The 12,822-nt window shown below is 37.1% G+C and overlaps 1 protein-coding gene across 1 annotated transcript; it reads left to right on the top strand.

Annotated features, from left to right (window-relative positions):
- Positions 1–357: 357 nt before the first annotated feature.
- si:dkey-27i16.2 (regulator of cell cycle RGCC-like) lies at positions 358–5,288 on the top strand. Its single transcript, XM_051649474.1, has 5 exons — positions 358–497; positions 633–773; positions 1,703–1,783; positions 2,302–2,364; positions 4,836–5,288. Exons 1-5 carry the CDS (start codon positions 476–478, stop codon positions 4,841–4,843), a joined length of 315 nt encoding a protein of 104 aa, XP_051505434.1. The 5' UTR covers positions 358–475; the 3' UTR covers positions 4,844–5,288.
- The last annotated feature ends 7,534 nt before the right edge of the window (positions 5,289–12,822 follow it).

Raw genomic sequence — 12,822 nt, 5'->3', positions numbered from 1 at the left:
ATATCTGTAGTAACTATGGTTGCTAATTTGTCCGAAACTATGGTTACCATGGTCATTTTTTGTAAGGGTAGAGTCAAGTCTATTTAATGTTAATTATTCAGGCAAAGGAGAAAAACAAGGTAATTAGAGCTTAAAGAATTCGTTGTATTGAGTCAGTTATTTTAGTGCTTTAACTTTGCCTTAAGCAATCACTAAACGAGACTACAGCGGTCGGAAAATATATTTCCCTCGTTCCGCATGTGACGTCATGCGTACAGACGTCTGGGGAAAGTTGCTTCTCTTGCCCGCTCCAGACTTTACTGTAACCACGGAGGCCAAACTGTGTCCCGATTGGCCGACGCGCAATGATGTGGGAGGAGTCAATATAAATATGTATGAGAACCACTGATCTATATATAGATCAGTACATAGATCAGTGATGAGAACACATCGCATTCACAGTTTGTAGCACTATATTCAAAGAACCATTCAGAGCATGTCTACACCAAATTGTTCAGGTAGGTTTCTTTTCAAAATCTCATGTAATTTGTTTTTGTAAAAGCATATAATTTAGGTTTATACATCTTAATTAGTTTAAAATGATTTGTCTGTCTTGGCTGTGTAATTCTAATGGAAGATATGAATTGTATCAGAGTTGGATTTGGAGCTCGGAGACTTGCTGCAGGAATTTAATGATGTAGTGAAGGAGTTGAGCACACCTCACACCTGTGAAAATGTGCTGAGAGATGTGAAGAGACGCACGGGACTGAGTGATGGAGAAGATTCAGATTACTGTAAGAACATATCCATTACAATCTAACTATCCTAGGGCTATAACATTGTTATGAATACTTAATTATAATGAATAGTACATTTTAAAAGTACTTGCATACCAGACATACAGTATTAAGAGGATGCTTATTTTATTTTTGGATATATATATACACACACAAGACTTTCAAAATGATTTCCAGATATTTCCTTATATCACTGCATTGTAAAGAAGGATAATTTGCAGGTACATTTCTTTATAAAAAGAAAACTTTATATACTGCATCCTAGGATTACAGGATCAAACAAACATAAAATAAATAAATAATAATAATAAAAAAAATTATATTTTCCATACCCTACCCCAAACCCTAAGCCTTAATAATTTAAAAGAATAGTCTTTACTTTAATCAACACATTTATTTAATTAACAATTTAGTCCCTTTGTAAAGCTGCTTCCTCAGTGTAGGTCATTTCAGGTTTTACTCTTCACATGGGGACTTTTGTGACCTGCTCCGTCATTTTGAGTCACTTTGACCCAGAAACGCATTTTGACTTGAGCATTTTAAGTTTAGTAAAAATGAAAGCATTTAAATTATTATCTCCGTTGGTTTGCAGTAGAAACATAATAATTCTATCAAAAGTAAACTGAGACTTTCTTTTTTACATTAGTGCATAAAACTCAACATGTGTTTCTGGGTCAGCGTGACTCAAAATGATGGAGAAGGTCACATTTGCTCCCCACAAAGACTGCAGACATGCCCCCCTGCCCTTGTGTGATTGACATCTCTCTCTTGGTTTTGATATACAGAACCTTAAATAGATTATGCGAAAGAATAGAGATTAGTTAGACTTTGATTTCAGTGTCTTTAATAAAGCTTTGTGTACTGCAACCCCCCTGTAGTGCATTCACATGTATGAGACACACATTAATGCTTTGTGTCTTTTACAGGCAGTGAGACATCACTGGGAAACAGTTTGAATGCCAGTGAAGAGGAGCTCAACTTCACAGGCATGACCACCGCTTCTAAAGGTATTAGCATAATGGCTCCCACCTGATTGTCTAAACAAGACTATAGTTTTAACTCAGTTGCATTTGCTCCAGATGAGTCTAACCCCTTTGTGCTATATCTACCCATCTTGTTGTAGTCTGTGTTTGTAGATTGTACTGCTATGATGCTGTATATTTGGCAACAGCATGCATGATAAGCATGGACACAGTGGAACTGAATATGAATTCATATCAGTATAGCTGTTTTTGTACAGCTGACATGGAATGGAATATGATGGTGAACCATATGTATTAGGCAAACTGAGATGACCTGTAGTTTTCACTATCATGGGAATTATATATTAAGATCTGTTGAAAGTATGCTTTTAGGGATTTCCCCCTCTATTGTTTTGCCTTGCGTAATTCCGATCGAGAGGTCACATTTCGTTCTGGTAGAAGTGTTCCACAGGAAATGCCATTGAACTTAACTGCATTTCCACGTAGTCTGAAGCATTCCACTGTGCTCACATCTGCTCTTTCTCTCTCTCCGCTCCTTTTAGCCAGGCTTGGGGACACCAGTGACCTACAGAGCTTCATTGAAAACCTGGATAGGGAGCTTGCAGGTATGAAAACAGTTTGATGGTTGGTCACATTTAAGGCATTTAACTGCAAAGTAGTTGCAAACTGCACAACCTGATCTCATAGAATCATGTTACATTTTTGATGAATGATTTTTACATAGCTCTTTGTACATATAGCAGCAGTTTCCTGGTGAAATGAACACTAGAGACGCAACAACAACAATGACTTTTATTCACTTTCCCACGAATCACTTACTTTAAGCCCTGTTCATCACACATTGCTATCATATGACATCAAAACACCTTCATGACTTGTAAGGCAATACATTTTAATGTTTGCATTACATAACCAACTATATCTAGAAGCTTGTTCGAGTGCTATCAAATTGCAGAGTGGCTCAACTGAGAGTGTTGCACTTGCAATACAAAGGACCATGAGACCTGAAGAGCACGCGAGCCGACACGTGAGCCAAAACTGTCATAAAAGCACCACAAAATGACGTGGTTGCTTCAGCAATTGCTAAATCTCCTTTTCATTCTAAACTGCCTTTTCATCTCACATTTGCTTTTATGACACTATCAGGTAGGTTTAGGTTTTAGGTTTGGAGTTGGGATGTTGATTTAAAACTCGATAGAGCATTAACCTTAAAAACCTCATCTGTTTAGGAGAACATTTCACTCACTTTTAGCACCACTCAGTGGACATTTCACCTCGGAACTGCCGTGAAACATTTAATGAACCACGTACTATCATTTTGCAAAACATGTGGACACATAATTTTCATGGAATCAGGCTGTTTTAAAAGCATATTGTGGCATATCAATTATGTGGCATAGGATAATTGGTTCATTCGGATCCAAACACAACAAGTGTGTACAGTGAGGCCAGAAAAATTTCTATGTGAGTACGCAAATGCAGACGAAAATGCTTGGACACAAGCAAGCACACAGTCCTGTTGTACATACTTAAAATGGTGAAGTGTGTAATTTCTGCGACATAATCGGCATATAACCAAACACAATTGCAAATATAAGGACTATTTTTGAACAGGTTTCAAACGGATGGTCCCGCCCTAGACTCACACCATTGGTTGAGCGAATGTTGCTATGTCAGGCTAGTCAGGATGTTCAAACAAATGGCAATGTTTTCAGAGAGGCACAAAATTTTCACTTTTCAGGAAAATCAACCTACGAATGGCTACGAGTTGTTGCCGCATTTGAAGTTGAGATAGGAGAAAGTTTTTGAACTTAAAAAAATTACCTTTAACATGCGTTTTTGCGTTGTTGTACCAGTAACAAACCTAAGTACTCAAGGGGGCGATAGAGTTACCGTCAAATTTATGTTCCATTGAACTAGATGTGTTATTGTTCAGAAAGCTAGCTTTTAAGGTACACTCAGTAATTTTTTTCTTCATTAAAAAAGTTTATCTCTTATATAATATATGTAGGAAATCATGACCACTTACATTAAAGTAAAGACATTCATATCAGTAACCTTATAAAAGCTGTTTTATTCTATGTGGAGAGGGTCCGCACATGGGGGCTGCCATGTTAGAATCACATGACCAGCCGAATACTACTCGCTTATTCTCAGTAACCGTCCTGTTATTGGACACTTTCACTCATTGATTTAAATAATCATGGCTGACTGTGAATACTACATTTCTACAATGGCATCTAAAACTGAAAACTATTGATTTTAAATGATGCTGCATCCAAGCCGCTAGGGGTCAGTGTAAGTCCAGGATGACACAAAGACAAAAGTTACTGAGTGCACCTTTAAACATGTAGATAGTTTAACAAGCTTTAACTTACCTGCTCAGCAAGATCTCTTCAAACTGTAGCTGTCCATGACAGTAGTTTACCTGAAAAAGAAAACTTACCGTAGAAAAAGACAGTTTATGCTAATGTCCGCTATAGCGCCCCTTGTGGCAATGCTGAGAATGAAACACGTACCTACTTTCCATTATGAATTGCATTGGGACACATTTAGTATCAGGATGACATGTGAAATCAAACTAAAGTAGCTAGAAGTCTTTGCATTTATATACTTGTGAAGCGTATGTTTCTGGCCTTAAAAGCAAAGTTGTTTTGTTATCACATTATAGTAGCTAATGTAGAGGAGCTTGCTCTATAGTAAATAAATCTAACAAGTCAAACCTGTCCATCACCATTACAAACCAAAAACCATTTATAAAAATGAAGACATGTTGTTTTAAACACAACATCGGGCCCAAAGATAGAAAAGCAAAACCTTGTGCAGATAACCATGTGAATCTATTGTGGAATAAGACAAATACATGAAATATATCTCATAGCGTTATTATGTTTGATGTTAAATTAACAGCAAAAGGCCAGCGGTTTAACACCTTTCACTCCCAGCTTGGTCTGCTCTCAGTGGAGTGACACTCATGAATCATAACTCCCCAGACAGCAGCTCACGCTTTTAGCATGTAAATCCATGATATCTTACTCCTCTGACCTGAGCTGTCATAATCTTATCTGCCTGACAGAGATGTGACATGACGTGATCGGAGAGGAGAGAGCACGTGCAGCTGAACACCTGGAGAGATGGCATTTAACCATTATCTCGGTTTCCACTGACCATCAAAATGGATGACACAAGGAAATTAAGCTGTAGAAAAAAATGTTGCATTATTTTTTCCCCACCTAATGACAGGTCTTGAAATAGGATTTACAGTGTCTTTGTAATTTTTTTGTGATGGTCTGGAAGAATTTTTTACTTCTCAGAGGATGTTTTATTTTAATAAATATCCATGATTACTAAGTTAATATAAATAGCACATTGCAAGTTTATTTTTATTTAATTTTTTTATGAAGAATTATTGTAAAAATGTCTATTTTTCAGTTTTTTATAAAGAAATTGTAAAATACATCAATAGTTTAATGTCTAACATATTGTGTGATATTAATTGTACCTTATGAAGGACTTTTGTTGTTGCTTGTAAATAATTTTTTCAATAAAAGTTTTTGCATTAAAAGTCTTTAAATTGTTATCTTATTTAGGAATGAGCATTTTATCCTTTTTTAAAAAAAATATTTTCTCCAATTTTCTCCCCAATTTGGAATGCCCAATTCCCAATGCGCTCTAAGTCCTCGTGGTGGCGTAGTGACTTGCTTCAATCCGGGTGGCGGGGGATGAATCTCAGTTGCCTCCGCGTCTGAGACAGTCAATCCGTGCATCTTATCACGTGGCTTGTTGAGCGTGTTACCGTGGAGATGTAGTGCGTGTGGAGGCTTCACGCTATTCTCTGCGGCATCCATGCACAACTCACCACACGCCTCACTGAGAGCGAGAACCACATTATAGCTACCATGAGGAGGTTACCCCATGTGACTCTACCCTCCCTAGCAACTGGGCCAATTTGGTTGCTTAGGAGACCTGGCTGGAGTCACTCAGCACACCCTGGGATTCGAACTCGCGACTCCAGGTTGTTAATTGGTTGTATCTCATGAAAATGTGTGCAATTATCTAGAATGTCACAATACAAAACAATCTGGTTCTACATTAGCTAACAATGAACAGCAATTTTACAGCATTTATTAATGTTGGTTAACGTTAATTTCAACATATATTAACACATTATCAAAATAAATAATTATGTGTAATGTAATAATCTAAATTAATATTAAAATGAAAAGTTATAGGGGCCTGGGTAGCTCAGCAAGTAAAGATGCTGAATACCACCACTGGAGTCGCAAGTTCAAATCCAGGGCGTGCTGAGTGACTCCAATCAGGCTTCCTAAACAACCAACTGGCCCGGTTGCTAGGGTGGATAGAGTCAGGTTAGGTTAACCTTCTTGTGGTCCGTATAATGTGGTTCTCACTCTCAGTGGGGCGCATGGTGAGTTGTGCGTGGTTGCCACGGAAAATAGCGTGAAGCCTCCACATGTGCTAGGTCTCCGCGGTAACGTGGTCACGTGATAAGATGCATGGATTGATGGTCTCAGACGCGGAGGCAACTGAGATTCGTCCTCCACCATCCGAATTGAGGCGAGTCTCTACGCCACCACGAGGACTTAGAGCACATTGGAAAATTGGGAATTCCAAATTGGGGAGAAAAGGGGATAAAATAAAAAATAAATTAATTAAAAGTTATATTATCAACATAGTTAACAACATTAGGTAATACAATCTGAACTAACATGAACAAAAAAATTAACAATTATGTTTTCATAAATTAACATTAACCAAGATTTAAAAATGCTTTAAATAAATACTGTTCATTGTTAGTATGTAATACCTAATGCATTAACAAATATTAACAAATACAATCTTATTGTAAAGTGTTACCAAATATCTTAAAGGTCCTAAAAAATATGCTTTTTCTTTTAGTAAAATAAAACTCCTTGTTTTGTTTCTTTTGACTTTTGGTCAAATATGACCCAGGAATATTCTTGATAGGTTTCGTGAGATTCAGCCAATTAACAATAATTAAATCCAACTTCAAATTCTAGCATGAGTTTGTGCCATCTCGAATGCATAAACTGATTAGAGTATATCTTGACTGCAATATACTTGTGTGAGGATCAAGCTTCATAGTTCATGATTTCAGATCCCTGGTAAAACTGACTGTACAGAAAAGGAAATGCACAGACATGCAACTAAATGCCCTGCATAGATGAAAGAGGAAGCTGTCAGTTGCATTGCAATCGAAACCAGTAAGTTTTTGTTTTTTTGTTTGTCTGTTTGTGGTAGCAAGTTTTTGTTTTTTTTGCCCTTTTCTGGTCACAAAGTGTATCAAGATTGAAAAAATAAATGTTTTTTATTGAATTTTGATGGACCAACATAATTTGTGTGAAAAGAAATAATAACTGAAGATTGTTTTGATTAAAAATGTTTACTTTTACTTTTACCCCGGGGGCCTTAAGCCCTGTTGTACTCCCCCTGTCTTCCATTGGTCAAAAAATAGACAATCCCAGCACAAACTCAAGAAATAAATAAATAATACTTCACCTCTAAGTTGCAATTAAAAGTGTATGTCATTGAATTCGATAAACCAGTTATTTCTGTTGAAAGTACCATAAAGGAACCAAAACTTTGGCAGATTTGGGCTAAACTTACCCTCACACATTATATAATGAAGCAGCTGTTTGACATTATGCAACATTTCTTAAAGCTGCATTATGTAAGATGTTTTGGTTAAAAATGACCAAATTGCCATTATTGATTGAGTGCATAAACAATCAGTGTTCAAAACAATGTTCTTACCATACCCCGATTCACTACGGTAAGTCTATACAAATTATTTGTATTTTGAGCTTTCGGATTCGATTTGGTGTGAAATCGCTCACTTATGACATACAGTACATCCTTGCATCATTACATCATGTCCGTGGACGTAGGAAAGAAGAGCTGGCTCTCTCGTTCCCATGTAAACAGTAGATGCTGGTAATGCACTGTTTTAGTTTGCGAGTAGCTGTTAAAAAGAAGAAACTACAGTTCAGTTCAGTCACACTCACACAGTTCCGGACCGCTTCTCAACAATCTGTATCCGTTTGGCGAAGTTGTTTACCTGCTGTAATGCTTGGATATGTTGTCTGTTAGGGTTGTTGAAGCTTATATTGCTTGTCACGCTTGTATGAATTGAACATTACTTGTGTGTTAACCAATCACAATGTAGCTACGTTGCCAGGGGAGATACTGTGACATGTTTACTAATATTTATGACTTCTGAAATTGACTGTTAACTGTTATATTGCATTTTTAAGCATATTATTTTCATGTTTAATAAAGTATATTTTAGGGGGCCTGGGTAGCACAGTGGTAAAGACCCTGGCTACCACCTCTGGAGTTCGCTAGTTCAAATCTCAGGGTGTGCTGAGTGACTCAAGCCGGGTATCCTAAGCAACCAAATTGGCCCGATTGCTACGGAGGGTAGAGTCACACAGGGCACCCTCTTCATGATCACTATAATGTGGTTCGCTCTCGGTGGGGTACGTGGTGAGTTGTGCATGGATGCCGCGGTGGATGGCGTGAAGCCTCCACACATGCTATATCTCCGCTGTAACGTGCTCAACAAGCCACGTGATAAGATACGCGGGTTGACGGTCTCAAATGTGGAAGCAGCTGAGATTCGTCCTCTGCAACCTGGATTGAGGCGAGTCACTACGCCACCACATGGACTTAGAGCTTTGGTGATTCCAAATTGGGAGAAAAAGGGGAGAAAATAAAAAAAAAAAGTATATTTTATCCCTAACATTATTGAATCCTCGTTTTTAGTTTACTGTGTTATTGTGTGCATTCATAGACATACTGTTGTAGTATTACAGTTCACTTGCATTATCAACTGAGGCTGTACAATATAATATAAAAATAATAAAGTCTTCATTGAACTTGTATCAGTCATATTACGAGTTTCACCTCTTAAATTGATGTGTAGTACAATACAAACATTAATAGTAGATAAAACACTTGATAAACTATATTAAAATATACTGGTAGTGACTGAGGTGACTGAGTCCCCTGTTCTCTATGTAAAAGCGCTTTGAGCGTAGTGTCAGAAAAGCGCTATAAGTGTAAAATTCATTCATTCAAAATATGTGAATATGAGTGTTGTTTATCTTCATCAAAGCAAGTAATATTTCAGTTTTAAATGTTTAATCATATAACATTATATCAACATGAAAATAGCACGTTATGAGTACCGCTCTGAATATCTCCAAGTCATTATCACACAGGCGATGTCAAGGTAAGCTCAAATCATGAGATTCATCCGCCAGAAGAGCAGTACTGAAACACGACTGACATAATGTATTCTTCCGCAAATTGCTTGCAATTTTAAGTTTCAACCACAGATGTTGCAAGACAGCACAAAGTTACAGTACGTAATGCAGCTTTAAGAGAGGACAGTACTCAGTATATGTGGAAATTGGGCAGCAGTATTTATGGAAAGAGGAAGTCTGAAGTCTCTGGTTCACTGCCTAAAAGTCCCTAAAGGTTTAGAGGAAGAATGATGACATCATCACTGCTCAAGACAATGAGAAATGCTTATAATTACAATAAACACTCCATGCTTGTGATTATGAAGTCACCAGTGCTCATGAATTATTTGAAATGATTTATTTTACATGTAGCACATATATATGAGCACATTGCAATTGTTTTCAGTGTATTATTTTATAATTTATTGTAATAAAATCATATTTTTTCACTTTTATAATTATAATGATTTTATTATTATTATTTTAAAATAATAAAGGTTTTTGCGTAGCACTTAACAATAATGTTCTGTTCATTAACATTAATTAATGCTGTAGAACTAATAATGAACAATGATTTTTCACAACATTTATTAATCTTGCTTAAAGGTGCTGTAAGCGATTTTTTCATGGAAAGGTACAGTGCATCCGGAAAGTATTCACAGCGCTTCACTTTTTCCACATTTTGTTATGTTACAGCCTTATTCCAAAACTGATTAAATTCATTATTTTCCTCAAAATTCTACAAACAATACCCCATAATGACAACGTGAAAGAAGTTTGTTTGAAATCTTTGCAAATTTATTAAAAAGAAAAACGAAAAAAAATCATATGTACATAAGTATTCACAGCCTTTGCCATGACACTCAAAATTGAGCACAGGTGCATCCTGTTTCCACTGATCATCCTTGAGATGTTTCTACAACTTGATTGGAGTCCACCTGTGGTAAATTCAGTTGATTGGACATGATTTGGAAAGGCACACACCTGTCTATATAAGGTCCCACAGTTAACAGTGCATGTCAGAGCACAAACCAAGCCATGAAGTCCACAGAATTGCCTGTAGACCTCCGAGACAGGATTGTATCGAGGCTCAGATCTGGGGAAGGGTACAGAAAAATTTCTGCAGCATTGAAGGTCCCAATGAGCACAGTGGCCTCCATCATCCATAAATGGAAGAAGTTTGGAACCACCAGGACTCTTCCTAGAGCTGGCCACCCGGCCAAACTGAGCAATCAGGGGAGAAGGGCCTTAGTCAAGGAGGTGACCAAGAACCCGATGGTCACTCTGACAGAGCTCCAGCATTTCTCTGTGGAGAGAGGAGAACCTTCCAGAAGAACAACCATCTCTGCAGCACTCTACCAATCAGGCCTGTATGGTAGAGTGGCCAGACGGAAGCCACTCCTCAGTAAAAGGCACATGACAGCCTGCCTGGAGTTTGCCAAAAGGCACCTGAAGGACTCTCAGACCATGAGAAACAAAGATTGAACTCTTTGGCCTCAATGGCAAGCGTCATATCTGGAGGAAACCAGGCACCATTCATCACCTGGCCAATACCATCCTTACAGTGAAGCATGGTGGTGGCAGCATCATGCTGTGGGGATGTTTTTCAGCGGCAGGAACTGGGAGACTAGTCAGGATAGAGGGAAAGATGAATGCAGCAATGTACAGAGACATCCTTGATGAAAACCTGCTCCAGAGCGCTCTGGACCTCAGACTGGGGCGAAAGTTCATCTTCCAACAGGACAACGACCCTAAGCACACAGCCAAGATAAAAAGGAGTGGCTCCGGGACAACTCTGTGAATGTCCTTGAGTGGCCCAGCCAGAGCCCAGACTTGAACCCGATTGAACATCTCTGGAGAGATCTGAAAATGGCTGTGCACCGACACTCCCCATCCAACCTGATGGAACTTGAGAGGTCCTGCAAAGAAGAATGGGAGAAACTGCCCAAAAATAGGTGTGCCAAGCTTGTAGCATCATACTCAAAACGACTTGAGGCTGTAATTGGTAACAAAGATGCTTCAACAAAGTATTGAGCAAAGGCTGTGAATACTTATGTACATGTGATTTGTTCCATTTTTTTATTTTTAATAAATTTGCAAAGATTTCAAACAAACTACTTTCACGTTGTCATTATGGGGTATTATTTGTAGAATTTTGAGGAAAATAATGAATTTAATCCATTTTGGAATAAGGCTGTAACATAACAAAATGTGGAAAAAGTGAAGCGCTGTGAATACTTTCCAGATGCACTGTATGTACAAAATGTACCTACTACCTGAAAGATATTAATGAAATAAGTGCCGTGAGATATCTCACGTGTCTCTGAGACAGCTCGTAGGCTATGTAAACAGCTAATAAAAATGTGTCCATGGGCTGCGGTCTCTGACGCTTTTGGCCTGTCAATCATTTTGCACGTTCTCATAGTTCTGTAATTGAAGCAAATTGAGGCTTAATGCCATTTTTTTGCCACATTGCTCATTTGGTATTTTTGGAGCACGGGGTTTTGGAAAGAGGGGGCGTGGCTAATCCAATGGCTCATCTTGCTGAAATTCTAAAATGGCTAAAATCACTTACAACACCTTTAATGTTAATTTATCAAAATACTATAATTCAGTGTTCATATTAGTTCATATTGCATTAACTTCTGTTAACATATACAACGTTTAATGTAAAAATATAGAAATTAACATTAAGCAAGATTAATAAATGCTGTAAAAGTATTGTTTACTATAAATATTAGACAACATTAGTTAACAAACTCACAAATACAACCTTATTTTAAAGTGTTACCGTGTTTTGCATTATGACAATACAATTTTAGTTGCCAGTGTTCATGAATGGTTTTATGAAATGCACTGCAAAAAACAAACAAAAAAACAAAAAAAAAAAACAAAGGACAATCCTTCTTTTAAGCACACAATGTAAGTGGAGTTTGTATCAGCGCATGAGTCTTTATTAAGTTATTTTTTTTTTTACATTATCTTTGTGAGGTAATAGTTTGATCGGGTGTTTTTGCCAATTTAAGCAGATTATTAGATCTGTGTTAAATATGTAAAGCTATTTTTAATATAAGCTCCTGTTTTTTACCTTATGTTGGTGTGCAGTCGATAAACTGTAAGAAAAAAGATAGATCTACTGTGTTCTTAGAACACTTAGGCATTTTACTGAAGTGAATAGATATGTAGACACACTTTTGTATACATGAAACTCATAATAATATAAGATTATTATTGTTGTATTTTGATAACAGCCATGCTCAGCAGCTCACAAACTGTAGGGAAATTATAGATTTGCTTTGTTTGTGTAATGCTTAAACCCTCCACTGAAGTCTCTTTGTAGGTCTGTAGACATACAAATTTTAAAGGATTAACATTTTCTTTTGATTGTTGATTCAGTGACTAACTCATTATATGTCACCACCTTCTGGCATCACCAGAAATGGTTACTGAATCTTTAAATGGATCTGAACGAATTTTGGAGGACGTAGTCAAAACACTCGAGCCACTTGGATACATTTAAATCCCACAATGCACAGAGTAATAAATAAAATTGTGCACATGCAGAGTTGTCATCATTGTAATTGATTAAATCATTTATTCAGGACCAGCTTGTGCTCAGTCTTTTATTATCATGTATGAAACAGAAGCAAGTGCTCCACAAGATGTCCTTTCTTTTTGCAGCTAATTATTTCGCAATGCTTGAATCTTTAAAACACTACAAATATTAAAAGTATATAATATGTATATATTAATATAATACTTATATCTTATTAT

This window comes from Myxocyprinus asiaticus, chromosome 22 (assembly GCF_019703515.2).
Source record: "Myxocyprinus asiaticus isolate MX2 ecotype Aquarium Trade chromosome 22, UBuf_Myxa_2, whole genome shotgun sequence".
In the NCBI taxonomy this organism is placed as follows: Eukaryota; Metazoa; Chordata; class Actinopteri; order Cypriniformes; family Catostomidae; genus Myxocyprinus; species Myxocyprinus asiaticus.
Note: the sequence above shows the minus strand (reverse complement) of the source record. Positions and strands in the feature narration are given on the sequence as shown.